Here is a 27742-nt window from a genome sequence, read left to right on the forward strand (position 1 = left end):
TCCTGGGTATTATACGGTCTTCACTTCCAGCGCTAGCTACACTGTGCTGTCATGGGCTCCTCGAACGTCTCTCTCCTTATTAGATTATAAACTCTATGAGGGCAGGGACATTGGCTGTTTTCCAGTGTATGCTCATACGGCAATTATTCAAACGGTACCTCTTGAATAACTGAGTGCTTTAAATGGCCTATTGCCGAACACCTCCCCAGGGCTGTTAGCGACTTCACTCTCCAACACCATCTCCTTTTCCTGCGGGTTTCCACCTCCATTCCAATGCACTCTGCACCGACGACGCTCCTGTCAGGAGCCTCTCTCCTTCCCCTGACTGTGAGCAGCCGGGGCTGCATACTTACTTCGCAGGGAGGTGTGAGTATTCAGTGACATGAGGTAAGTAAAGTGCCCCTGGTTGGTGCTTAGTAAAAAGTACCCACTGTAACTCACAGTAAGGAAGCAGGTCGCTGTGGGGGAGGGGAGAGAGTTCACCAGCCACAGCGGGCTGGAGTGGCGACTCCCGGAGCTGAGGAAGGGGCGACCGGGGGGTTAACCTGTTTGTGTTGGGGGGTTGGGGGGTAAAGGGGCCTGGGCCCAGGGTCCGCTGAATTAAAGCAGGGCTGGGCCCAGGACCGGGAAACTTCAGCCACATGCCCCGCTTGCCTGCCTCCCGGACAAGTCTCACCTCCTCCACTTTCAGATCCTCCAGAGTAGGGAGCTCCACTATCCCCGGCATGATGTCGGTAACCCCGACCCGGACGAGGCAGCCGCAGCCGCGTCGCCCCCGTCTCCTTGAACTCCCCTTCCGACCGCCGAGGGCCGCCTACAGCCTGCGCATGCGCAGCCGGCGGCACGCAGGCGCACTGCTCTGCGCTCCTGCGAGCCAGGGAGCGTGCGCAATGCAGGAAGTTCAGCGAGCGCGTTGGCTCCGCCCACTCCTCCTGGTTGTCATAGTGAGGCGGTATACACCGAGACTCCGGGGTCCCAAGGCCTGGAAACTAAGCTAAGCTGGCTGGCGCCATGCAGTACACGGGGAGCCAATATATTGGAGAATTTGTAGATGGGAGGTAAGGGCCTCATTTGATTCATTATGTCTTGAACATCTGTGCCTGTTAAAGGGACCTTGTAGTAGACACTTTCACAAACTTTATCACTTTTAACCTTCAGAACAACAATGTCAGGTAGGATTGTTTATTCCCATTTTACAGTTCAGTAAAATGAGACCCAGAGAAGTGAAGTAACTTGCTCAAGCGTCAAAGCTGAGATACATTCATTCCATATATATTCGGGCCGAGGCAGAGGCAGTGGGTCTGCAGGAAATAGAAACATGTAACAGTTTGGGGATTTCATTGCCAGGACTTGGCAGTTGATTGGCTCCTAGTCCTACTCAGAGACTGCTTCCAGTCCCAGCCCAGTGCCCAGCTCCAAGCTTTGAACTGGAGAATTCTGATACCATTTCATGAAAATTGAGAACTCTGAGGAGGGGCTGCTTTAAAAAAGAAGAGGGTGAGTTCCCTTTTGGGTGAGCTGGAGATGTCTGTAGAATGTTTATAGAACGACAATGATGTCCAATCTCAGAGAAGGATTAGATGGAAACTATGCTTAGAAATGATGTGATGGGATTAAGCAAAAAAAAGAAGAGAAAAGGATACATGTTTATTAATTTTTCCTGATCACAAGCCAAGTACAAGAGCAAGAATTAAAGGAAATATAAACCTAAAAAAAAAAAAAAAGAAAGAAATTATGTGATCTCAAGCAAAGCAGTAGTAGAAGAAGGAAGATTTCTTTCTCTTCTTACTTCTTTCGATAGAATAAAGGCAAAACAGTTTTTGAGCTCTTAGTATATGCCGGGCATTCTGCTACAGTTTTGTAGCCATCATTTAATTACTGCAACACCTTTAGGGGGTTGTTGTCATTATCCCCATTTTGCAGATGAGAAACTGGCTCAGAGAGGTGAAGGAGCTTGCCCAAGGTCACACAGGCACAGAGGGGTGGAGCCGGGCTTGGACTCCAGGTCTGCATGGCTCAGAAGCTGTGCTTTAACCACAATGCTTTCACGCTTTGGGCCTGGGGCTCAGTGGCATCTATCATCCATTCAGTCATCTCACTGACCTTTCTGTTTCCTTCATTTCTTACTCAGTAGATGTTTATAGAGCATCTGTTTAAGAAGAAACATGATTCTAAGAGTTGAGGATACCAAGGCCTTTCTCCTAGGTGCTTTGATTAAATAGGGGAGATGAAATATACAATTACTAGACAAGCATCCCACAGAAGTACTAAACAAAAGCCTAAAGAAGTTCAGACTTAGGAGCAATGACTTCCAACTAGTGGAGAAGAATGGAGAATGAGTAAAGGAATGAATGAAAGCATTCCTTAAGCAGACCCATGTAACCCGTCCAAATTGTATACTTTTCCAAATATCCCACTTGTGGTGCAATGGGTAGGGTTGGGCTGATCTTAGCAGGAAAGACACAGAGCCAGCTGCCAGGAAACCTGGCCCTGGTCTCTGCTTCACAGTGCTTACTGTGTGGCTTGGGCACACCCCTCCCCTCTCTGGGCCTACCCAGGGATGTTCCCAGGAATGACGGATATTTCAGGACAGCCTCTCTGTGAGGAAGAGGAGGAACAGCTCACACTCTCCTCCCTTCATCAGCTCCTCTTATTTTTGAGCTTTTGAAGGACACAAAACAAAACTTTTGGTTTTAAGCAGAATATTGCTGGGATGATAACATCTGAGGACCGGGGTTAGGTTCCTCCTTGTCTCCTGTGCCTGCTGGCTCAGATCCTCCCGCTGACACGCAGGGCTCAATGATTTCCCTTTGTCTTTACAGGATGGAGGGTGATGCCGAATACATCCTCCCTACTGAAACAAGATATGTTGGGTATATGAAGGACGGCATGTTTCACGGCCAAGGAACCCTGTACTTCCCCAATGGGAGCCGATACGATGCCATTTGGGAAAAGGGATTTGCTGTTCAGGTGATTAGCCTGGGAGGGCGACTGCAGAGGAGAAAGCCTCAGAGAGGAGGATTCCCACCACACACACATACACACACATGCACACATACACATGCACACACACCACCCTGCCTTCCCTATCCGGTGCCTCCTCTTGACATCCAGGGATCTGGGGTCTTCTCCCTCTGGATCCAGAAGGGCCCCTGGAGAGGCCATGATGTTAGGCCCTGATGAGTTTGAATCCTGTTAAGCCACTAACTGTGTGACCTTGAGCCCATGACTTCCCCTTTGAGACCCAGGTTCCTTATCCAATAAATTGGGGATGAGTTCTTTTAATTTCCTATTGCTGCTGTTATAAATCATTACAAAGTCACTAAAACAACAGAAACATGTATCTTACAGTTCTGGGAGTCAGAAGTCTGAAACAGGTGAGCAGCCCGGCATTCCTCCTGAAGGTTCTGTGGGAGGATCCATTTTCTTACCTTCTCCAGCTTCTAAAAGCTGCCTGCATCCCTTGGCTCATGGCCACCCATCACGCTGACCGCTGCTCCCATCATTCCATCCTCTCCCTCTGCTTTTGTCATCACCTCATCTTCTGTCACTCTGACTCTCTTGCCTCCCTCTTATAAGGACTCTGGTGATTACTTTGGGCCCCCCACCCAGATAACCCAGGATAATCTTGACACTTCAAGATCCTTAATTTAAGCACACCTGCAGAGTCCCCTCTCCCACGTATGCTCCGCATATTCACAGGTTCCAGAGATTAGATGTGAGTATCTTTGGGGACCATTATTCAGCCTGCCACAATAGTATCAGGCACTTCCTGGGATGGCTGTGAGAGTAAATGAAGCAGTATATGTGAGCGCTTAGCTCAGTATCTGGAACACAGTCGGCACTCAATAAGTGTTAGCTGTTACTGCCACCACCACTGATACTATCGTGTTAAGTCATCTAATCCAAGGATTCTTAACCTGGAATTTGTGGGTCACAAACAGAATTCAGGGAGCCAGCAAAAGCTCCTGATTTATATAGAAAAGTCTTGTGTGTATGGGACTATATTTTTCTCTGGGGAAAGGATTTATAACTTTCATCAGTCTCACCAAGGGTGTGTATGGGGCTGGCTCATGACCTGAAAAAGATTAAGAAACACTCCTTGTCTTAGAGCTTAAAGACTCTAAGCCCCAGGAAGGGGATGTGACTTACCCAAGGTCACACAGTGCGTTAATAGTATTGGAATTTCCACCCGTGTTTCCTGATGCTCAGGCCAATGCGATGCCTGCATCCTGGGGCTTCCTTTAGCACGAAGGCAGCAAAAGCAGAATGGACGTGTTTGCACAAAGGACCGTGACAGATGGCTCTGACCTTTTGAGCTTTGATAACAATAAAAGAGTTGTAATAACTTTAAACATCTATTGAGTGCTTACTACAGGCTAGGCACTGTGCTAAATGCTTTGCATCTACTATTTCCTTGAATTTCACTGAATCAACCCTATTAAATATGTACTATTGTTATCCTAATTGTACAAAGGAAGACACCAAGGGCTAGAGAGGGTAGGTCATCTGCCCAAGGTCACATTTCGTCATATTTTGAGTGCCAGGTACAGCTCAGCATTGAACATCCATTTCTTCTCATCATCTGTGAAAGTTACCACTTCTTTTCTGTGGCAGTTGGGCAGTCACCTCTTCCCTTGGTGTCTGTCCTTCTTGGTTAAAGAAGGGCTTCCCAGCCAATGAAGGAAAAATACCACATGATCTCACTCATTCATGGATAATAAAGACCATTATAAACTTTTGAACAATAATAGATACAGAGGCAGAGCTGCCTCAAACTGATTGTCAAACTGCAGCGGGAAGGCCAGGGAGGGTTGGGGGGCAGGAGGGAGGGGGGGTAAGAGATCAACCGAAGGACTTGTATGCATGCATATAAGCATAACCAATGGACATAAGACACTGTGGGGTAGGGGGGGCCAGGGGATTGTCAAGGGCGGGGAAGAAAAAAAAGAACACATATGTAATACCCTTTGTAATACTTTAAGCAATTAAAAAAAAAAAAAGAATTACCAAAGATTGATGGTCACAGCTAGAAGCATGAAAAAGGCAAGGGAAGATTCTACCCAGAGTCTCAGAGGGATCATGTCCCTGTTAACACCTTCATTTTGGACATCTGGCTTCTAGAACTGTGAGAGAATAAATTTCTGTTTTTTAAGCCAAAAAAAAAAAAAAAAGAAGGGCTTCCTCAGATCCCCTGTGTGCTCCTTGTCGTCCAGGGCACGTACACCTTCTCCGACGGACTGCAGTATGACGCAAAGAACTGGCATTACTGTGATGGCTACGACCGGAGGTTTTACACCGAGATCTGCCACGGCCTGAAGCCTACAGGTAGGTACCCAGGCTCCTTCACTCCCAAACTGAGAGGGAGACGAAAGGCAGTTTTTAATAAGTGGGCCGTGGCCTATTGAAGTAACCCGAAGGAGAGGAGGAAATGAGCAGAGGTCACAGAACACGAAAGAGCCAGGTTCTGGAGCCACTTGAGAAACTTATAAATGGCTCCTCCTGGATTCGTGATGACGGGGCCTGGACTTTGTCTTGCGCTCTTCATCTGAACAGAGGCCTAGAGGCAAAGAGCTCCCCGGCCACAGGCCCCCAGCTCTCACTCAGTGGCTGGTTTGGCCAAAGCTGGGCCTCTTCAGACCTGAAGGCAGTGCGATGATCTTCCCTGCACCCTGCCCTCTCCTCCTGTGACTCCCAGCAGAGCAGCTTGATCCTAAGCACCCACTTCTTTCCCAAGTCACTCAGCACTCTGCAGACCTCTTCAACAGCGCCCCCCTCAGTGCCAGGGCAGACATTGTTAGGACAGGGAGAGGGTTCGGGCTGCCCCTTCACCTCTCTGAGCATCTGGGAGATGGTCATGTGCAAGAGGCTTCAGGAGAGACTGCTAGAAAGTGCTTGGCATGGAGAATGCCCTCAGTAATTGTTAGTCAATGGTGTACCTAGTGGTCATCATTAACCAACATAGGAGAGCCTACAGTGTGCAGGACCCTGAGCTATGAGCATGGGGCCATGTTCAGTGGGCATCCAGGCCTCAGTCCAGAGGACAGGGAATTACGAGAACCACAAATTATATGAAACCCAGGAAGCTATTCATCCCAACCCTGTCCCCTCTACTCAGGCCTCCGTATTCCAAGATATACAACATGACCTAAAAGATGCACCAGCTCCTCTTGCCCTCGTGGTGGTTCCCATGTCCCCAGTCCTGGGCATGGTACCTAGGTCCTCTCCTCCCCTGATAGCAGAAACTTCATATACAGGTTACAAACTGGATATCTACCGGCTTCCTAGCTGGATAACTTTCCTAGCAAGTCACTTGACCTCTTGGAGCCTCAGTTTTCTTATCTGCAAAACAGGGCCACAGGATTGCTGTGAGAATGAAGTGAAATAGTAGGAGTCATGCTCTTAGCCAAATACCTGGCACATAATAAGCGATAAATGGCGGCTATGATGCTAATTTGGGTGAGAGTCAAGGTTCTCTATTACCTGATCCCTGCCCACCTGGCCCATTTGTTTCCTTCTGTTCTTCCTTGTACGTGCCTGACTCCCCGGGCTTCTGAGTGAGGTGTAAGCACCTGCTCTGGCCTCTGCCAGCACCTTGAATGCCATTCCTCTCCTTACATGCCTTCTATCCACATGGCCAACTCGGAGGCATCCTCAGGGTCTCACTGACTCCAGAAATGTGTCCTTATCATGGTGTCCCTAGAAATGGAAGATGGGGTCAAAGAAAAGAGATGGGGGTCCAGTTCCTAAGACGCCTCCTCACTGAGCCATTTCTGGGACACTGCTCTGGGGCACTGCTCCTGCTGCTTTTGCTCCTGGCCCTCAATGGGGAGTGTTTAGTCCAACAGCTGAACCAATATTCACATGAGCAACTGGCCCGAAGTGGACTTTGGCAGAGGCTAGGTTTGAATTTGGCCTTGGTGGTGAGTTAATTATCCATTATTTATCCTTTCAAGGTATCTCTCAACTCTCCAATATGGACCCGCCTAGAAAAATCCCTGCAGGCTATTATGACTGTGGAGATGGCTTCTACAACCCGAAAACGAGGGTCGTCAGGGACTATATGAAACAGTTTCTGCGAAATGCCGGTATGTTTATTCTGACACCCTGTGGCACATGTTTTCTCTTCTCTCATCCACACACAGGTTTGTGCATGTGTGTGCGCACACATGCATTGGATGAGAAAGAAAATTTTGCCAATAAAAGACAAAAACTGATTAGCTGAATGTTTCACTAATTGAAAATCTTAAACTATCAACTCTATACACAGTCACTAGGAGTAAGGGAAATGACATCAATGGTCTGACTGTGACAGCACCTAAGTATAGCACTGAAAGGCTTAAGGTACTTTTAAAAAATATATTTTTTATTGATTTCAGAGAGGAAAGGAGAGGGAGAGAAAGAAACATCAGTGATGAGAGAGAATCATTGATTGGCTGCCTCCTGCATGCCCCACATTGGGGATCGAACAGCCACCTCCCAGTTCACACGTCCAATGCTCAATCACTTAGCCACACCGGCCAGGCTAAGGTACTTATTTTTGCATGGTCCCCTTCAACTAGTATTTAATGGACACCTATTGTATACTAGACACTATGCTTGGTGTGGGCAGCAAAACATGGAAAAGCTAGACACAAAGCCCCTTCCTTCATGGAGTTTACAGTTGGACAGATAGCAAACAATTCCTATAAACAGTTGACTACATCATGGAATAAGCACGACGAAAGGGGAAAACATGGCCCTAGATTGGGGGTGGGGCCGGAGAGGTGGGAATGCTTCTGTGGGAACACAAAGAAGGGGTACCTAATCCAGAATTGGAAATTTGAAGAGGGTCTCAAGAAGGAAATGACAGCCAAGCTGAGACCCAAAGAATAATTGAGAGCTGATCACAAGGCACAGGGAGAGGTTTTCCAGCCAAAGGAGACATCACAGCTAAAGGCCTAGATGTGAGTGATACCATGTGGTCAAAAAGGACCATTGGCCCCTCAGCCAGGGGAGTACCTTGGAGGTTCCAGAACCTCAATTTGGTAAGTGAACATTAGCTGATCAGACTGAGAAGGACTGACTGACAGTGACCAGACTAGCAGGAAGCTAACATACAGGGTATCCAAAAATAAAATGCATACACACTTTGAATAATTATAAAGGCAGTGTTTATTAAAATACATTTTGTTTTCAAAAGGTAATAGAAATCATCAGCTGTTAATGTATGTATATATTTTTGGGACACCCTGTACAAGTAAGAACAGGAGCATTTTCCTTTAACATAGTGATTTCTAACCTTTCTCTTGTCTAGAGTCAGACTCACCAGGAATAACAACTATGGACTTCCTCCTAGAAAAATGTACAGACATGCACACATACACACACATGTATTTTGTATGTAATCTTAAGGGGTTGATAGTCTCTCTAAAGATCCAGATCAAGAAACTCGGCTCTATAATGAGAAAGAAACTGCCAGGTAGACCAGAAGGCCTGTCCTGGTTGATGAGAGCAGCCTCTCCCCATTGGGAAATTTGTACAGTGTCCCCTTTACTGCACTGTATAAATTAGTTGGGAGCATTTTTATAGAACTAGGGTTCCATGGACATATTTTGGGAACTCTGTGTTGGTATAATCATTCTTCAGTTGTGGTACAATGCAACTGACTCATTTTCAGCTTTTTAGGTTTGAACTATATCCTAGTCTTATCTCACTGAGGTGACATCCTGGTCCCAAGGAGATTCACAGTCTAGTGGGGCAGATAGACACAGAAACATACAATCACAATAGAATGAGATATGGGCCCTGATCGGGGGAAGCCCTGGAGGATGAAAGGGTGTTGAGGAGGGAGAACTAATCACCTGGCTGAGGTGGTGGAGGATGTCAGTCAGAAAAAATGGTGCCAGAAGTGATGGGTCTTAAAGCTGAGTAAGGAGTTCATAAATAAGAATGTTGTGGAAGGATATTTCGGGCAGAGGGAACAGCATGTACAAAGACACAGACTCATGTAAAAATGTGGTGTGGTTGGGGAATCAGAAATTATGTTCCCAGAATCCTGTGGGCAAAAGCTATGCTCAATGATAAACTTTAAAAAGCATTTAGGGGGATGAATAGGCAGAGCACAGGGATTTTTAGGACACTGAAAATGCTCTATATACTATAATGCTGGGTGCATGCCATTATATATTTGTTCAAACCCATAGAATGTACAACACCAAGAGTGAACCCTAATATAAACTATGGACTTTGGGTAGTTGTGATCTGCCAATATAGGCTCATCAGTTGTAACAAATGTATAGCTCTGGTGAGGAATGTTGGTCATGGGGAAACTATGCATGTGTGAGGCAGGAGGTATATGGGAAATCTCTGCACCTTCATCTCAATTTTATTGTGAACCTAAAATTGCTCTAAAAAAATTAAGTCTTAAAAATACATCATGGGAGGGGAGAAACCAAGATGGCGGCATAGGTAAACACCTGAAATTGCTGCCTTGCACAACCACTTCAAAACTACAACTAAAAGACAAAACAGACATCATCCAGAACCACAGGAAGGCTGACTGAGTGGAAATTCTACAACTAGAAGGAAAGAGAAAAGCACACTGAGACTCAGAGGAGGTGCGGAAGTAAAGTGCAGAGGTACGGAGGCTCGTGCACGGAAAGGGCTGGCAACAGAGAATGCTGGTGTCTTTTTCAATCAGGAGGGAGTCACAAGCTCCCAATTGCTCTGAAATCCAGTTCCGGGCGAGACTCTGGGGACCCAGACTCATAGGGAGAGGAATTGGACTGTCTGGCATCGGGCGGAACTCAAGGGCGGCTTTCTCTCAGAGGTGCTTGCACCGATTACCAAGGGACACTGAGACCCGGGGGCCTCTTAAGACAGGACTGAGGATCAGCCATAGCTGTTTGCTCCACCCTGTTGATTCCCTGAGACCCTGCCCCAACCAAATTGGAGTAGAGGCTTTTGCATATGAATGGGCTGGCCCTTTGAGATCTAAAATTACCTAACAAACTGCAGCTGGGTCAGAGAGACCCAGAACATCCAAAAGAAGGCTCAAGGCCCACAGCAGCTTGCACTGCTTCACAGCTGGGCCTCATCTGGGCACCTCTAAACCCCAAACAAGGAAGAGGAATCTGCAGATCTCTCCATAGCTCCTGCTGGGTAGCCTCAGGCAGAGGCTAAATTAGCACCTCCTTAGAGATCCAAGAGCCCATGTACCCAGTGGTCAGATTGGGACCATCCAGATTACAACTCCTCAGATCCATAAGGGACACACTCAGGGGGCAGACTCAGTGAGCACCAAAGCCCCACTGAAGCAAGTCTTGCCCCATAAGGGTGTCTTCAGCACAGAAGTTCTCCCACTGTAGACACAGCTGATTCTCACAGACAATTGGCCTGGAGGTCAATTCCTCCCAGTGATACCAACAACCATTAAGGCTTAACTACAACAAGACTGTGCACACAGCCCACAAAGGGGTGCACCAAGAGTGTGCACCTCAGGTAATTGGGGAGGCTGAGCCACTGAGCCCTATAGGACACCTAGCACAGAAAGCAACTCTATCAACACAGGGAAGCAGCCAAAATGTGGAGACAAAGAAACAGATCACAAATGACAGAAATGGAGGGAAGCAAACTACTGGATATAGAGTTCAAAAACACGGTTATAAGGTTTTTCAAGAATTTTCTAAAAACTGCCAATAAATTTAGTGAGACCCTCGAGGATATGAAAAAGGACCAACTAGAAATTAAGCATACACCGACTGAAATAAAGAATAATATACAGAGATCCAACAGCAGACAAGAGGATTGCAAGAATCAAGTCAAAGATTTGAAATATGAAGAAGCAAAAATCACCCAACCAGAAAAGCAAAAAGAAAAAAGAATCCAAAAATATCAAGATAGTGTAAGGAGCCTCTGGGACAACTTCAAGCATACCAACATCTGAATTATAGGGGTGCCAGAAGAAGAGAGAGAGCAAGATATTGAAAACCTATTTGAAGAAATAATGACAGAAAACTTCCCCCACCTGGTGAAAGAAATAGACTTACAAGTCCAGGAAGCACAGAGAACCCCAAACAAAAGGAACCCAAAGAAGACCACACCAAGACACATCATAATTAAAATGCCAAGGGCAAATGACAAAGAGAGAATCTTAAAAGCAGCAAGAGAAAAACAGTTAGTTACCTACAAAGGAGTACCCATACGATTGTCAGCTGATTTCTCAACAGAAACTATGCAGGCCAGAAGGGAGTGGCAAGAAATATTCAAAGTGATGAATAGCAAGAACCTACAACCAAGATTACTTTATCCAGCAAAGCTATCATTCAGAATTGAAGGTCAGATAAAGAGCTTCACAGATAAGAAAAAGCTAAAGGAGTTCATCACCACCAAACCAGTATTATATGAAATGCTGAAAGGTATCCTTTAAGAAGAGGGAGAAGAAGAAAAAGGTAAAGATACAAATTATGAACAACAAATACACATCTATTAACAAGTGAATCTAAAAATCAAGTGAGTAAATAATGTGATAAACAGAATAAGCTGGTGAATATAATAGAATCAGGGGCATAGAAATGGAATGGACTGACTATTTTTGGGGGGGAAAGGGGTGTTGAGGTGCGGGAAGAGACTAGACAAAAATTGTACAACTATGGATGAGGACAGTGGAGGGGTAAGGGCAGAGGGTGGGGTGGGAACCATGTGGAGGGGAGCTATGGGGGGAAAAAAAGAGGAACAACTGTAATAATCTGAACACTAAAGATTTATTTTAAAAATACATCATGGGAAGGGAAGGCCATTCTTAGGAAGTTTTGAGAGGGACAGACATTGATGATTGTCTGGTCAACAAATACTTATTGAACAGTTGCTATGGATCTGGCTTTGTATTCTGCATGAAGCTGATAGCAGCATCATGGCCTCTTCTGTCAGGGAGCAGGAGAAACTGACAGTCAAATGGATCAAAACAACACCAAGTTGCTGCAAGAGAACCTAGCAGGGATACTTAACCCAGGATGCCAGCAGGCTAGGGAGGTTTCCTGGGAAAAGCAAGATCTACTGTGCAACCTAAAGAAGAGCAGACAAGTGCAGCAGGGTTGGGAAGAGTGTTAAAGGCAGAGGGAACAGCATGTGGAAGGATTAGAGATGGAGGAGAACCCTGCACATCTAGGGGCACATCTCACCTGGAGGTGAGACAGCAACATGAAGGGCCGTGGGGAGCAAGGGAAGGTTTCAGGCAGGTGGGAAGTAACTGATTTATCCTTTAGAAAGGTTTCTGTGGTTACATATAGAGAAGGGATCAAAGGGGATAAAATTAGAGAGGAGATCCTTCTGGCAAGATGTCAAGAGAGGGACATCTAATGGACCCCATGCCCCTGGTGGTGGCACAGAGACCCGGGTTTGAGGCCCTGCCCCCACTCCCCCACCTCGCTCTCAGGCTGCCTGCTGGCTGACCCTGGGCCAATGCCTTCCCTCTTTCTGTAAAATGAGAGCATTGGGGTGGGTAATTTCTAGGGTCCTCCCAACCTGAAGAGTCTATGATGGAGGAGAAAGGCAGCCAAGAGGTATTTTGGTCCTGATATTATAGGACAAATCAAGGTTGGAGTATCCCGAAAAACCACTAAAAGGAAGTCTCTGTGAGTGGCCACCTAGTCATTACCCTTGACTCACCCTGCCAGGGACTGATTCGGGCTTCTGTCCATCTTCTATTTCCCCCAGGGCCTTTCTCCCCTGCATTCCGGTCTGTCCTCATAAACAGTTCTTCCTTTTGGCATCCTGGAGGCACAGGGGTGCGGGCCATGCAGGCCTGAGGCGGGTGACTGAGGCCACCCCAGAGTAAACACAGGGGCCTGAAGCACATGCCACCTGGGAGGGGCACCAAGAAGGGTTGCTTGCCTGTGGAGCCTCTCGGAACTGCCTCAGCTTCTTCCCCAGGCAGAGAAGCTGGCTTTAGGCCTGACTGGAAAGCCCAGGACTGCAAGCACGCCTGACCAGTCTGGGTTTGCTAGGTCTGGGTTCTCAAGAATGCCTTTCTTACTGGGGAGGATGGTTCCTGCTTGCTGGATTGCTGAGAGGATTTAAATCCATCCCTCCACTCATCAAAGCGTCTGTGAGTCCCTACAATGTGCCAGACTTTGGCGATGGTGCAGGCAAGAATTCTCTGGGACTGTAACTCTTAAACCTTTAGACCCTGGCTGGCAGTGGGGAAAGATTTACATCATGGCCCAGTACACACACAAACACATGCACACATATGTATGTATTCTTTCTACATGTGATATACTATGATATTTTCTATTGTATTTTATTTTTTTAAAGTGCTAGTTGCTATCTGCAAAATTGATTTCACAGCCCCCTAAGGGCCAGGGCCAGCCATTGATAGGCAGGCTATTTTACTAGGCCAGTGGTCAGCAAACTGTGGCTTGGCAAACCATGGCTCCCGAGCCACATTCGGCTCTTTGGCCCCTTGAGTGTGGCTCTTCCACAAAATACCGGCTCTTCCACAAAATACCGACTTCTGCGCATGGGCCACGAAGTTTTAATCGCACTGTACGTGCGCGCCCGCACGTGGTATTTTGTGGAAGAGCCACACTCAAGGGGCCAAAGAGCCATATGTGGCTCACGAGCCGCGGTTTGCTGACCACAGTTCTAGACAGCCTTCCCTAACCAATCTGTCCCTCCCTCCCTCACTCCCTCCACCTTTCTGTCTGGGTTATGTGTGTCTTTTTTGTGCCCCACAAGCCTCACTAATGGCACTTAGCCTGTGACAGAAGTAGCTATATTTGCCAATCTCCCCCACTTGAGTGGGAGCTTCCTGAGGGCAGGGATTATATGACTATGTCTGATTCATCACTGGGTCTCCGGCACCTCACACAGGTCCCATGACTCAGAGCTGATTATGAAAGCAGGCAGGCGAGCAGAGGACCTGCCCACAAGTCCCTCATATTCTTCAACAAATTATATAAAATTCAGCCCCTGGCACATAATAAGCAACACATTATTTTGAGTAATAAAAACAACCCATTATCGTCATGTGCCATTTAACAATAGGGAATACATTCTGAGAAATGCATTGTTAGGTGATTTCATCGTTGTGCCAACATTGCAGAGTGCACTTAACGTATACCTAGATGGTCTAGCCCACCACACACCTACGCTGTATAGTATAACCTATTGCTCCCAGGCTACAAGCCTGTACAGCATATTACTGTACAAAACAATGCAGATTGAATCAGTCACAGGAGAAAATAATGCAATCAAGAGACATGGTAAACATGAGGTGTATGAGTACACTCTAAAATAATGATAAAAAGTACAGTAAACACATAAGCCAGTAACATAGTCATTATTATCATTATCAAGAATTACATACCATACATAACTGCATCTGCTATACTTCTATACAATTAGCGCAGTGGGTTTGTTTCCACCAGCATCACCACAAACACATGAGGAATGTGTTGCGCGGCGACCTTTTACACGGGCGATGATGTCACTAAATGATGGGAATTTTTCAGCCCCATTATAATCTTACTAGAGGCCGGATGCATGAAATTCATGCAAGGGGCTCAGTCCTCGCAGCCCCATGGCCCTGCCCACTGGTTGTTCTGCTGTCCGGTCTAATTAGCATATTAGCTCTTTATTATATAGGATAGGACCACCGTCCATGGTTGACCGAAACACTGTTATACAGAACATGACTGTATATTTCTCTGCACGTCAAAAAGCTTGAAAGCTTAAGCATCAGAGTTCTCAAACCAGCGGCTCTCATCCACGGCTCAGGGAAATGCAGCAGGGAAAGGAATGGTCCTTGTGGGGGATCCTGTGTGGCCTTTGCTAAGCACCTTACCTGCTTATCTCTGCTTTTTTCTACCATCCCAGTGGGTCGTTTGCACTGGACACCTGGTCTCAGCTAGGTTAATAACCTGCTCCTCATCACATGGCTGGTGACAGTCAGACTCAAACCAAACTTGGTCCCAACTCTGTTCTTATCATTCTCCTTGTCAGCTGTGTTCTGTAGTTTATTTTTTCCTCGGCTACCTCCGCTCCTAGACAGAACTAATTCACAGTTGTTCCTTCACCAAACACAGATCCTGGCACCCAGTGGAACCACAGCAATGTTCCTAAATGAATGCAATGGTCCATTTTAGAGTCGTAAGATAAAAACAGTTCCCAAACCGAAATGCTACCATATTTTATAAAGGGTCCTTTACACAATGCATGCCAATAAGGAAGTGCTTAGGGTATTTGGGATAATTACCTTTAATATGGTGGGAAATTGAGAAATGGACTCTGCCCCTTTCCTCTCTACCCCCCACCCCCACCCCCACCACCTTTATTCCTCCCGGGAAGGCTAAGCCAGAGCTGTTGGCAGCTTGCACACACATCTCTTCGTGTAGCTGTTGCTTGCCTCAATGCTACTAGCAGAAATCACTTACAGAATAACTGCACCACTAATCCTTACTCCCTCCCCACAATTAATGACACCCCAGGCGAGTGTCTCAGCTGAAAGGCACATTATTAATATTCAAAGGAAAAAACCCTCATAACCATTTTAACATATACAACTAACAATGAACTAAATTTGCTTTGTGGAAGACAGAGAGTGAGCATCCCAAATTAGTTTATGTAAAAGCTGAAAATCTTTCCCGAAAGGTCTCAGTACCAGCCTCAAAGAATATCCTGATCATCAGAAATGCCGTTAAGATTCCCGCCAACATTATCCCCTTTGTTGTCTGAAATGTCGAATCAAGCACATCTGGCAAATGTCCTAGAGCTCACAAATCTTTCAAACAGCGTGTAATTCGATGGTTAAAGAGATAACGCCACCGCTTAATCTTAATCGTGCTGCTCTTCAAAATAGCACCAACTTTCCTTCAATCAGAAACAATGGATTTGGCTTCTTAAAAATATCACATACAAGTGATTATTTGCAGAGAGGGCCCCTCTGCGCTTGAACCTGTGGGTTCCAGACAGAATTTAAAATCAAATCGCAAGCCTCCTTTGAATGTGTGCTCAGTTAAATGGACAATGGGAAGAAACGGTGTGAATTGGGGTCCCAAGAGTGACCCCCCATGGCCTGTGGGATTTGCTGTCTTTGGGAGGTAACTCCAGCTTCACCCGGTGAGGACAGATGGAGAAGGAGGATGAAGATCATGATGTGGTGAGAGTCGACACTGACTGAGCATTTGCCATGCACAGGATACTCAGCTGAGGGGGAGGGGAATATTGGCATGATCCCTGTCTGACCAAGGAGGAAACAGGCTCCGTGGGGTTAAAGAATTTCCCCAGGAAATTTGGCAGGAAGTGGGATCCCCACTCCGGCTCCCCTGCTCCGAGAGGTTTTCCTCTTTCCACTTGGCCAGGCTAGCTCCAGGATCGCCTGTCTACAGAGGCAGGGCATGGTGCTCCCAGTGGCATCTCTTTGCTCCCACCCAGCTGGAGAGAAGCTGCAGAGTGAACCCCCAGAAATGAAAGAGCACGTGGTCCTCTGAAGTTTCTCTGGGATTAAACAGTTGAAAACCAGAAACATCTCAAGTGCCCAACAGGAGGGAACTGATTGAATAATAGATGGTATGTTCTTAGCATCAAATGCAATGCAGCCATTAGCATGGGAGTGAAGACATGGATCTACTGATACTCAAAGGCGCCCATAGTTTATGGCCGGTGACAAAGCAGGGCAGTTTAACCGTCAGCATTACTGAGTACTTACTATGTCCCAGGCCCTGGCTTGAGCACTTCCCATATTGTATTTTATTTTGTCTCACCTAGTCCTCACAGCAATGCTGTGAAGTAGTGGTCTTGATTACAGCGTTTCCACTGGCCAGATGACAAAATGGAGGTGGGGTGAAATGCGTCGCCCAGGGTCACACAGGTTATAGGCGGCAGAGCTGGACTTGGAACCCAGGTCCAGTTGACTCAAAGCTGAAGATGACGTTTAGCTGGTTCTGAATGAGAAGCTGGAATTTACTAATGAAAGAAAGACCAGAGCGAGCACTTTCCTTAGAGCTCAGATATACAACAAGACCCCAGGACTATAAGATTGCCACAGGGCAGGCACTCTTCCTCTCTAGAGTTCTCTGCCTACTTTATTGCTCAAACTGGCCAAAGAAAAAGAAGGTCTCTCCATGCCACCAACAAACCCAGACTCCTTTCATCTTGAAGCCACTGCCTTCACCTGGTAGGTGAGACACTGGAGACCCAGAGAGGACAAAACACCTGCCTGACCTTACACAGCCTGCCTGCGGGACAGCTGGGCTGGGCCCTGCTTTCCCACTGCCAGCCAGGCCTCCTTCTGCAAACCTGTCTGTCTCCAGGCTTCCCTTGTGGGTTCCGGAAAAAAGGCCCAGCGAGTCTCCCGCACAGCCCCTCCCGCTGTCCTCTCTCAGCAAGACAAAAGGCAATTTACCTAAATGTATAATCACCTGGAGGCTGGCAGGCAGGAGCGTCCCTGCCTTATCTGTGGTATTGTTAGCAGCGCCATAATGAAGGCTTTGTGAGGGATAATATCCCACTTGTAACTGCCAAGTAAAATGCCCACACAGATCACACCTCCCGCCAGCACACTTGGGCATCGGCGACAAGCAAAGGGGGTACAAAGGAAGAGGATGAGTACCTCCACAGTGCCAGGGACTCAATCCCTTCCCAGTCCTCTCAGGAATCTATCACTATCCCTCAAACTGAGGGGAAACTGAGGATCTGAAAGTAAGTTATTTACTGACGGGCGGGCGCAGCTACTGAAAGGAGGAATTGGCATTTGAACCAGGTCTCTCTGACACCAGAGGCCACGCTCTGAACAAACAAGGTGTGCTGTGGCCTTTTCTGGGTCATGAACCTCTTTGAGAATCCAGGCAGAGCTATGGCCTTCCCCAGAGAAGTGCACTTGAAACCCAGGGAGAGAATTTTGCCCACAGAGGGTGGCATCAGCCCGTCCAGGATCTTTGCTCCAGGAATAACCGCCCACCCCCACTTTCTGCCTCTCCCTGCCTGACCTGCGGGAATTGCCCCTTGCCCTCCTGGAAATTCCCCTTCCAGCCTGTGCCCATCGGATTCTGGTAACAGCCCGAGCCCCGCCCCCTATGGCAGCCTCCTCAGCCTCCTCGAGGCATCCAGAGGACACAGCTTCCCCTTCCGTGGCTGGAGTCAACCCAGGCCAGCACTGCAGCGCTGTTTTGTCTCCTTTCACAGAAGTGAATGCCAGGCCAGAGCACAGGGGCAGAAGTCACACCTCTCTCCCTCAGCCTCCTCAGCCAAAGCTCTGGGAGTCAAGGCAGTTGGCTGAGAGCCCTGCTAGACCTCGGGGCAGGAGAAGCAGGCGTGGTCAGGGGCCGGCTTTAGAGACAGCCAGATCGGCCACCAGATCCCAGCTCCGCCATTTGCCAGCTGTGTGACCTTGAGCGAGTCTCTTAACTTCTCTGAGCCTCAGTTTCCTCATCTGAAAAGTGGGGGTAGAACTAGGACCTTCCTAGTTGTGGTGAGCACCATTGAGATGATGCAGGGGGCACAGGGAGAGCCGTGCCTGGTCCATGAGGAGCTTAATGCACATCAGCGATCACAGTTGCCATTATTTACACCTGGTGTGGGGGTGCTGGTTGAGAAGGGGCTTCCTTAACTCCATGCTCCAAAGGGGGGAGCCAGTGTCACCTTGACAAACTGCCCTCTGACCTCCACCCACCTGCTTTTGATTCAAAGACTGGACTGGAGGCCTGCAGGTCCGCACTCTCTCTCCAACCCTCAGCATTGTTCTGGATCTCCCCGGACACAGACCTTCACTGAGCCCCAGTGTCTCACTGCCCCAGCCTTAATTCAGCCCGCAGCTTCTGCCAGCAGGAAGACAGAGGTCCCAACAGCCAGGCCTCTGCCCTTCGGGCCATGATCCACACCCAGCTGGAAAGCAGGGGCAGAAGGGAGCAGAGGTCAGAGTCAGGCCAAGCAAGTGACCTCGGCCTCGGCAGATTGCTCCCAGAGCTGCCTGTGTGCAGTGGCATCATGAGTGTGTTTAGGGCCTGCAAACTCAGTTATGAGTGCTTGAAAAATAACAATGGGGACTGGGGAAGCAAGCAGAATAGCAACAGCGGTGCTGATATTGGTGACTTGATCTCTTCCCCCGCCTTCCCCCCCAGCACACACTCCCTCTGGAGTGAGTGTAGGGAGACATGATTCCATTGGTCTTGGGCCCGCTATGCCTCCTGTCATGTGAGCACCTTGCCACACTCAAGATGACTCTAGTATTTGAGGATATGTATGTTTTACCAACGTAGTCTGCATCTGGACCTCAATCGCAGAAATAACTGTTCCAGCAATGTCAGAATACTGACTGTGCGGATTCAATGAGATGACTGCACACTTCCTAAGAGACTCCCAAGGGTTGTCATGACGATGCACACTTTTCCCTTTACCCACCAACTAAAGGACCTAAACTCTCGTCTGGGACAACCTGGGCTGTGCCTGTGAGGGAGGTGTTTATGAGGATTGCATGAGGTCAGACCTCATGCAAGTACAGGGCATGGCACCTGGACATGGAAGTGCTTCCTACTACCTGGTAGCCATAGTCCTTGCCCAGACTCAGCCCTCCCCAGCCACAGCCCTAATCCAGCCCTGGATCTGACCTTGGAGTCCACACCCCAATGGTTTCAGCATTTTTAAACCAAACATATCCACACTACCACATTCAATGTGATTTTTTGCTTTCACACTTCGAAAGGATTTTTTAAACTTTGCTTGGTAAATTGTGTGACCACCAGACTTTAACAACCGGCTGCGATTTCTGAAGAGCCATGTGCACACTGGAGAATTCTTGAAAAACAAGGAAACCAAGCCTCCAAATTGGTTTCAAGTGTAATAAAATTGTTTTGATTTCTAACTTTAATAACTAATTAAGCCTGAATGCATTAATTATAACATTTAGTAAGTTCAGCTTTACAGATTCCCTTTTTATTTTAGAGCCAATCATTTTCCAAGCCTCTTATATTTGCCCAGGCCTTGGAAAACTTGTGGGCGCTGCACCCTGCACCTCTGGTTCCCAGTGGGCGAAGCAGCCGGGGCTAATCCACCTTTTACCCACCACACCCAGACGATGCTCCTTTGCAGGGGAAAGCAAGAGCAGTCCTAAGTGCCCCTCCACCCCACCCCGCTTTTTTGGGGCAGGCTGTGCCCAGACAACAAACCCAGTCAATATTGGTGATGCTGTGGTCTTGGCCTCTGGCCACCACCACTGCCATCAAAGTTCAAAGCTTCTTTCTTGTCGGGAGTTGTGACGAGGGTGTGGCCACCCTCACTTCAGGCCCTGGTCCTCGCTCGGGGCCTGACCTCGCCCCACCAGCTCACCTAGCCCTGCATTTGCACAGAGGGTGTGGCTGGACTTCGGGGGCGGGCACTTGTCCACAGGCCAGGGTGCTGCATTTGTGTACCTCCCATGCGGCTTGGAGCCACGGTTCACACAGAGGTCTTGACCCCAGGACAGGAGTGCAGCCCCCACGCCAGAGCCTCCTTCCCCAGAGCCTGTCCGCCTGGCAGTTTGGATGAGCACTGAGCCATCTCTGCGGGTTGGATGTGCCTCCTCCCTCGGCATCTGATCACACACACACTCAGACTTCAGGCGCTCACACACTGCCCTGGCCAGCCACACGCTGCGTGTCACACACGCTGCCCATTCCCATGCGCGCACTTTCTCCGCTTCACCTCAGAACCACCACTTGCACACTCACAGGACACACCTATTCGCGCCTGCACACACACCACCCTGAGGTTCTCACACGCGTTCACCCATTTGGAAACATGCCCGTTTGTGCCCATGCACAGACTCACTGAGTGTGAATTGTGCGCCAGCACACTTTCTGCCCTGGTGGAATGAGGTGGGTGAATTGATTCACCCTCTAAGCCTCAGTTTCCTCATCTTAAATGGGGACAACCCCATCTCACTCGCTGAGGAGAGGACAGACATGACCCTCTGCCCACAGAGCTGGGCGCCTCCTAGGAGCTTGGCCAGAGTGAGCCCTGCCCTTCCCCCAAAGCTAGATGCCTTGTTTCATGTAGGTGTCCTCCCTTTCCCACCCCACCCCACACCCCCAGGGTGGGAGCTGCATGGCCCTGGTGACCGCAGATGTGCTTGACTCAAAGGTGTGCTTGGCTCAAGAGGTAGCAGAATCAGCTTGTGGGTCCCGGGCACTTGAATCCGCCCGTTTGCCCTCTCTGGGCTTACCTGCCCCGGCCTGCCCACCTTGCTTTGAACAAAAACCATTAGCTGAGCTGCCGCTCTTCATCCTTAGGATGATGATCCTTGTGTAAAGGCCTCCTCCTTCCCCACAGGGAACCAGAAGTCCCAGGGGTGCTCTGATGAGTCCCTCAAGATCTCGCCCTTGAAGGCATCCAGTGTGGGAATCAAAGACCCGTCAAAGTGATGACCCTAGCTCCCACTTCCTGAGTGCCCCCCTTGTGCTATTCATCCTGACCAGTCCTCACCCTGCCCTCTGCGGGAGGGCTGGTTAAAGCCACCGTAGAGACAGGGAGCCTGGCTCAGTGAGGGAGAGGGATTTAACCAAGGTCGCCAAGAAAGTTGGCGACAGGGCTCAGTAGGACCCAGAACTCCCAGGCCGTGCTGTGCTGTCACGCGGGCCCTGACATCCACGTTGCAGAGACAACTTTTGCCTTTCCTTCTGGTCTGGAGCATTTCCTGTACACCAAGCACTGTGCTCGGCACTTTTGAGGAATGATCTCACTTGATCCTCACAAGGAACCTTCCAGGCAAGCTCCTTCATAGATGAGGAAGAGACCCAGAGAGGTGCTGCAAGCTCATGCCCCAAGCCTGGGCTCTTATCCATCATGCCACACTGCCTCCCTGCCAACCAGCTAGGGGCTGATATTGCCTTGCATCTGTTGTGAGATTTTCAGACTCGCTCCTTCCCCACCGGCCCGCTGACCTGCAGACTGCACTAATGACACCCTGGGTGACCTGGGCCCCACGCAGTGGCCTGTGCAGGCCTGCCCCTCCCACCCTCACTGTGAGGCAGGCCCCAGGCCCGCCAGGGCTTTGAGCTTTCTGAGTGTGGTTGGCGCCCAGGTATGAGCCCAGACAACCCATCCTCCTGGTGCGGTTGGGCTGCTCAATCTGTGGCCTCAAGTCAGAAAAGGAAACAGCAGCTGGCGGCCCTGGCATGTGCTCTGCCCTCAGAAACTCCGTTTGCTGAGGGAGGGGAAGAAATTCTTCCCCATTTGTCCAAATCCCACAGGGTAATAAACCTATTACTTTTATGTCCCCAAATGTACATTACTTTATCCATTCATTCATCATATGTTTATTGGATACATTTTAAGTACCAGATCTGTGCTGGGGCCTGAAGATCTGAAGTGAATCAGATGTGGCTGCCCCGGGCTGGTAGCGGTGGCTGTGACTGGGTCAGGGAGGGTGACATCCAAGCAGGGCCCATGGGGGCAGAGAACAGCCAGGAGGGCAGGGCCCCAGCCACACACATTCATGAGGGCCCTTCAGTTTGGATTGTGACAGGACTAAAAGGAAATCATGTTCATCAGGCAACTCTAAATTCACACCCCCTTTCTTGGTCACACGGCCTCTAGGGCACTGTGGATTTATACTTCTTTGAAAGAAATACTGAAATAACACTCTTTTATTACATTTGGTTGCTTATGTTAAAAGCATTAATTTGTACATGTGTAAAACATATCGCAATTGTTATACTCTCGCTTAGGTCTTTCTTTACTTACATATACACTAAGGCCCAGAAAAGGGAGGCCTTGCACCTGAACCAGGTCCTGAAAGGAAGGGTGTTCCCCAGTGAGGAACAGCATGTACAAAGGCCCAGAGGCGCTGGTGAGCATGTACCCAGGGGGACTGCAGGACCTTAGGGTGGCTGCATTTCACAGTGAGAGGCGAGTAGGGGAGGGCGGCAGGCTCGGAAGCAGGAAGATCTGGAGGGCCTTGAAGTCCAGGGGAAGGAGCGGAGAGCCTTTTCAGGGAAGGCTTCTCAGAGGGGAGCCCGTGGTCAGATCTGGGGTCTCTGGCAGCAGGCTCCTTTTCTTCTCTATAAGAAGCCCAATTCTCCTAATGACTGGTGAGGCCCATTGGGTGGGAGGTAGGAGGTGGGTATATGCAGGTGGCAGCAAGGTCCCTTCTAAAGCTGCAGAAGGAGATAGAGAAATATTTCTGCCCCCAAAGCAGTCAGATCCAAACGTGAAGAATGCCTGAGTCAAGCCTTTGGACAAGAGAGATAATGTGCCATTTGCATCACATCATATCAAGGCTACACACTGTCCATAGGGCTGATCACTGTTGGTGTTGACCTTGACCACCTGGCTGAGGTGTGCTTGTCAGGTTTCTCCACTGTAATTTTTTTTACTCCCTTTCTAGATTGTCCTCTTTGGGAGGAAGTCGCTATGCAGCCCACACTTAAGAAGTGGGGTTATGTTCCATCTCCTTGAAGGTAGCATATTCCCATAAGTTACTTGGACTTCTTCTACAGGAGATTTGCCTAGTCTCTGATTTTATGCATTGTTATCAACATCTTTATGCTGGGTCTTTTTACTGTTTAGAGGTTCAAGCCCCCTATTGGCATTTTGAGGAACCTACAAATATTTTATTTCAATTACTAAAAATGCATGAAATTACCAAGGCATTAAATTGGAGGGTAGGAAAAAAGCCAATAATTATTTTTGTTTTTTCCTACTGTCGAAACACTTTAATGAGAGACTTGGAAATACGAAAAATAGAAGAACCTTTCTAGTCCTACTGCTCAGAGCTGACTATTATTCACATTCAGTTTATTATTTTTAATTTTTCTCCTGTGCACAGTTTTTACTAGTACACAGATTATACTATGTAATTTTGTGTCTTGCCTCTTCCTACCTTTCTTTTTCACTAATCATATAAAAAAAATTTCCCCTATGTTGCAATACAGACTTCATAGCCATGTATTTTCAATTGCTGCTAAATATCCCCTCACGTGACTCAGTGTCCCCCTCCGCCACCCCGATCCCCAATTTAACTCAATGCCTAGCACACAGTTAGTGTTTGGAAATAATTTGTTAAATGAATGAATATATGACAAAGTAATCACTCCGCTGTTTTTAGAAATGTAGCTTATTTCAGTTTTCTTGATTCTAAATAGATTATTCCCTCAGGATAGCGTCCCATAGTGGAATTACTGGGCCAACGGGGTTGGGGGGGGGGGGCAAAACTTTTCAAAATAAAATGCACCGAACCAGAAATCTCCCTCCTCCTCCCTCTGAACCACCAGCAATTGTACCAAGGGTAATAATTTACAATTGATTAAAGAGTTTGTGGGGTGTTTTTCCCCGTCATTTTCCCCTTCTTCTCCCCCCTCCTGCCCAAAAGGGGAGAAATTATCTGAGAAGGTGAAGATGTTCTCAGACAATCATATTAACATATTCCAACAATTGCAATTTGCAAAATAGTAATCACAACTCCCGGGATCTGGGAGGCGTTAATCAAAGCGGCAGGTTTAATTCCATTTTAAATATTGATGAAATGTGCTTGGGATGCCTCACCCTGGCGTGGCAGGGCCCGGAGCCTCTGCGGGCCAGGGAGGTGGAGGGAGGGTTGGTGAGCAGCTGCTGGGAGGGGAGGCATCTGCGATTCAAATTGGTGGCTGTGCAGCCAGGTAGAGAGTGAAAGGGGTAGTGAAGAGGGCTGTTAAGTCCATTGCTGTCAATTTGTAACGATCAGGGAGGGGCCGAGGACCGGTTCCGCACAATACTCCCGGTTTGTCTGGTTTCAGGGGTTACCACTGAAGAGGTTGCAGCTGCACTGATTCGAATAGCCTGGAGACTTCAGAACTGTAATTACCAACCAGGCTGCTCCGTGTGGTGGCAAAAGTGGGCTTCACCAGCGCTTAACTCCTTGTGTGCCGCCACTCTCCCCCCACCCCCCACCCCCACCCCGCGGTTGGCAGCCACACTCAGATTCCCAGGCAGCCTCCCCAGGGGAAACTGAGGCCCCCTAGCTGCTTAGGGCAGTCTTCCAAGCATGCCGGACAGCCAGCCTTTTTCCTTAGCCCACTTATGAAGAAATAGTGGGGGTGGGGTTGGGGGTGGGGGCAGCCTCACCCTCCAGCACCATCACTTCTGCCTTGGAGTGGTAGTCAGGCTTTGGGGTCTGATGAGCCTTGGTTTGAATTCCAGTGGATACAGAACTGGGACAAGGCTCATCCCCTCTATAAAATGGGGGGCGGGGGGCATTTCCCCTGCCCTATTGGGCGATAACAGAATCAATGAGATCTGGTGTTTGTAAAGCACAAAGCACACAGAAGGCTATCAGTATGACCATCCTGGGGGTGCTGTTTATGGATGTCAGACTAGGCAGATGCCGGAGGGAGCTACCCTGTGAGTACCTGTTAGGCTGCCCAGCCTAGAGTGGCCAGTGTCACTCCTACCTCCCTGATCTTGGACATGGTGCTTCCACAGCAGAGGACGGTGGGCAGGGGGATCTGATTCGGAGGGCAGGATTTTTGTTTTAGCTCTCGGGGAGTCCCCTGGTTCTCCAGCTACCGCCATTTGTCACTCAAGGAGGATGGGTCGTCCTATCCTCCCTTCTCTTAGGCAAGAGCTGTAGCCCTGACAACTGCTTGAGGGTAGGGGTTTGGGTAGTTCTCTCTGTCCCCAGGACCAGGCACAGGGGGAACCAGGAATGAGGGAGGGACAGCAGGCAGACAGTGTGGTGCTACCAGGGCTTACTTGGGAGTCTGGTGAATGAAGCATGTGTACGATTCGATGACCCTTCTCATGGACTGTAACCCAGAGAAGTTCTCCCACGTGTCCATGAAGGGATGTGCCCAAGAACGTTTATCCCAACATTATTCCTGGTAATGGAAGCTAGGGGCAACTTGCATGTCCAACACTGGGAGGATGGATAGTAAAACGTGATGGAAGCCCACTGTGGAATATTAGGCAGAAGTTTTAAAAAAAAAGCCATGCAATAGAAGAAATAAGAAAGATCACCAAGAGCAAAGATGTGTCATTAAAGACAAAGGCTAGGATCATCCACCCCCTTACATTCCCAATTACTATGTACAGAAGCAAAAGATGGACAGTGAAGAAGACTGACAGGAAAAAAAAAAAAGGATTCATTTGAAATATAGTATTGTAGGGGAGCGCTGGTGAGCAGTGGGTCCTAGGGCAAATTAAGCCTAAAACATCACTGGAGGCAAAAATGACCAACTTGAAGCTGTCCTATGTCAGGCACATCATGAGAAGGCAGGGTTCTTTGGAAAAGACAATAATCCTGAGAAAAACAGAAGGCAACAGGAAAAGAGGAAGACCAAATATGAGAGGGATTGGCTCCATGAAAGAAGCCACGGGCATGAGTCTACAGGAGCTGAGCAGGGCTACTGAGGACGACACTGTGGCCCTCACTCATTCACAGGGTCGCCAGGAGTCAGAGCCGACTCAGCGGCATAAACACAAGAAGCAACGAACTAGATGTATGTGTAGCTACAAGAATAGATCTTGAAAATGTACCACTGAGTGAAAAAACTAAGACAATGAAATTCACAGCACAATGCCACTTGTGTAAATTAAAACCACATACGCACACAAAACCACCGTACATATTTTACAGAGCTGCATGCATGTTTAAGGGTCATATCCCACCATTCGAGTCTCTGTCGTGGTTGGGGAGGGGCTAGGTCTGGTTGGGGGCGGGGGATAAGGAGAAAAATAAAAATCAAGTCAGTCTGCAGAGGGGCCTGGAATAGAGAGATGATGGTGGTGGACTGTGGGCTGAAGAATGTGTTCTGCTCAGCGCTCTCTCAGGTTTAGAAAACAGGTCAGGCCTTGTAGTCAAACAGCCCGAGGTGGAAATTCAGGCTTTCCACACACTAACACTGGCTGTGGACAAGTGCCTTGACTTTTCTGAGCCTGTTTGTCCATCTGCAGAACAGTGGGATCACTGCGGTCATTTGGTCACAGGGATTAAGTTAAGGGAGATAAGCACATGTCGGGCCTTCACAAACATCAGATGCTCTCCATTCCCCACTGAACGGATCTGATTAAACAGAGGGTGTCAGCCCCCTGGGAACCAGAGGTACTTGGAAGGGTCCAGAACGGAAACTAAGATCCGAAGGCTCTGGTTCCCAGTACTGCCAGCAGGGCCTGGACCATCCTGGGGGTGCTGTTTATGGATGTCAGACTAGGCAGATGCCGGAGGGAGCTACCCTGTACCTGTTAGGCCGCCCAGCCTAGAGTGGCCAGTGTCACTCCTACCTCCATCAGCAGCATCCACCAGCTATAACCCTTTTGTGTTCAGTTCCCCCAAGACCAGGCAGTCACAGGCAACTGAAGGATCCATTGTTAGTGAAAGGTCTGTTCCTTCCCAACACAGAGCTGGCTAAAGAGACTGGCCACCAAGGCCACCCCGGGGTGCTGGATGGAATTCACCCACATCCCAAGACCCCACCTGAGGGTCTCCCGGGGTAGATAAGGCCCCATGAGCCCCAGCGATGACCAGCTCTTCCTCTTCCCTTGCAGATGACGATGAGCATGAGTGGATTATCCGGACGTGTCGGAAGGGCTGGGACGAGTTTGTGGGTCACAGGCCCATGCTGTGAGCTCTGTAGCCATCTCGGCCAGAGGTTTCCCTCTGCTCTACTGGCATCGGCTGGCCCTGGTGGCAGACTGTAGTTCAAGAACCTGAACTTGACTCGGGAATAAAGGCAATTTGCACTTCCGCGTATTTCCTATGGGAGTTTGAGAACCATCACCTTACAATAATAGATACATGTAATTGAAAGCGCAA

At 48.6% G+C, this 27742-nt stretch overlaps 2 protein-coding genes across 3 annotated transcripts in view; one reads left to right on the forward strand and one right to left on the reverse strand.

The window, feature by feature from the left end:
• The window catches only part of NDUFA8 (NADH:ubiquinone oxidoreductase subunit A8), a 13081-nt gene extending 12252 nt beyond the window's left edge, over positions 1-829 (reverse strand). Inside the window, exon 1 of the mRNA XM_070430844.1 lies at positions 677-829. Within this exon, the coding sequence (XP_070286945.1) occupies positions 677-727 (51 nt within the window). The 5' untranslated portion in view covers positions 728-829. The remainder of the gene's footprint in view (positions 1-676) is intronic.
• On the forward strand, positions 295-27694 carry MORN5 (MORN repeat containing 5). Of its 2 annotated transcripts, none has more exons than XM_070430846.1 (5): positions 295-387; positions 2823-2970; positions 5217-5328; positions 6957-7088; positions 27475-27694. In XM_070430846.1, exons 1-5 carry the CDS (start codon positions 383-385, stop codon positions 27552-27554), a joined length of 477 nt encoding a protein of 158 aa, XP_070286947.1. In that variant the 5' UTR covers positions 295-382; the 3' UTR covers positions 27555-27694. The 2 variants fall into 2 exon arrangements, with proteins under 2 accessions (XP_070286947.1, XP_070286946.1); XM_070430845.1 differs by lacking the exon at positions 295-387 and adding an exon at positions 938-1058 and having other exon boundaries at positions 27475-27693.
• Positions 27695-27742: the final 48 nt, after the last annotated feature.

Source organism: Myotis yumanensis, unplaced genomic scaffold (assembly GCF_028538775.1).
Source record: "Myotis yumanensis isolate MYYU_CA2020_CCGP unplaced genomic scaffold, mMyoYum1.0.hap1 SCAF_12, whole genome shotgun sequence".
Taxonomy (NCBI): Eukaryota; Metazoa; Chordata; class Mammalia; order Chiroptera; family Vespertilionidae; genus Myotis; species Myotis yumanensis.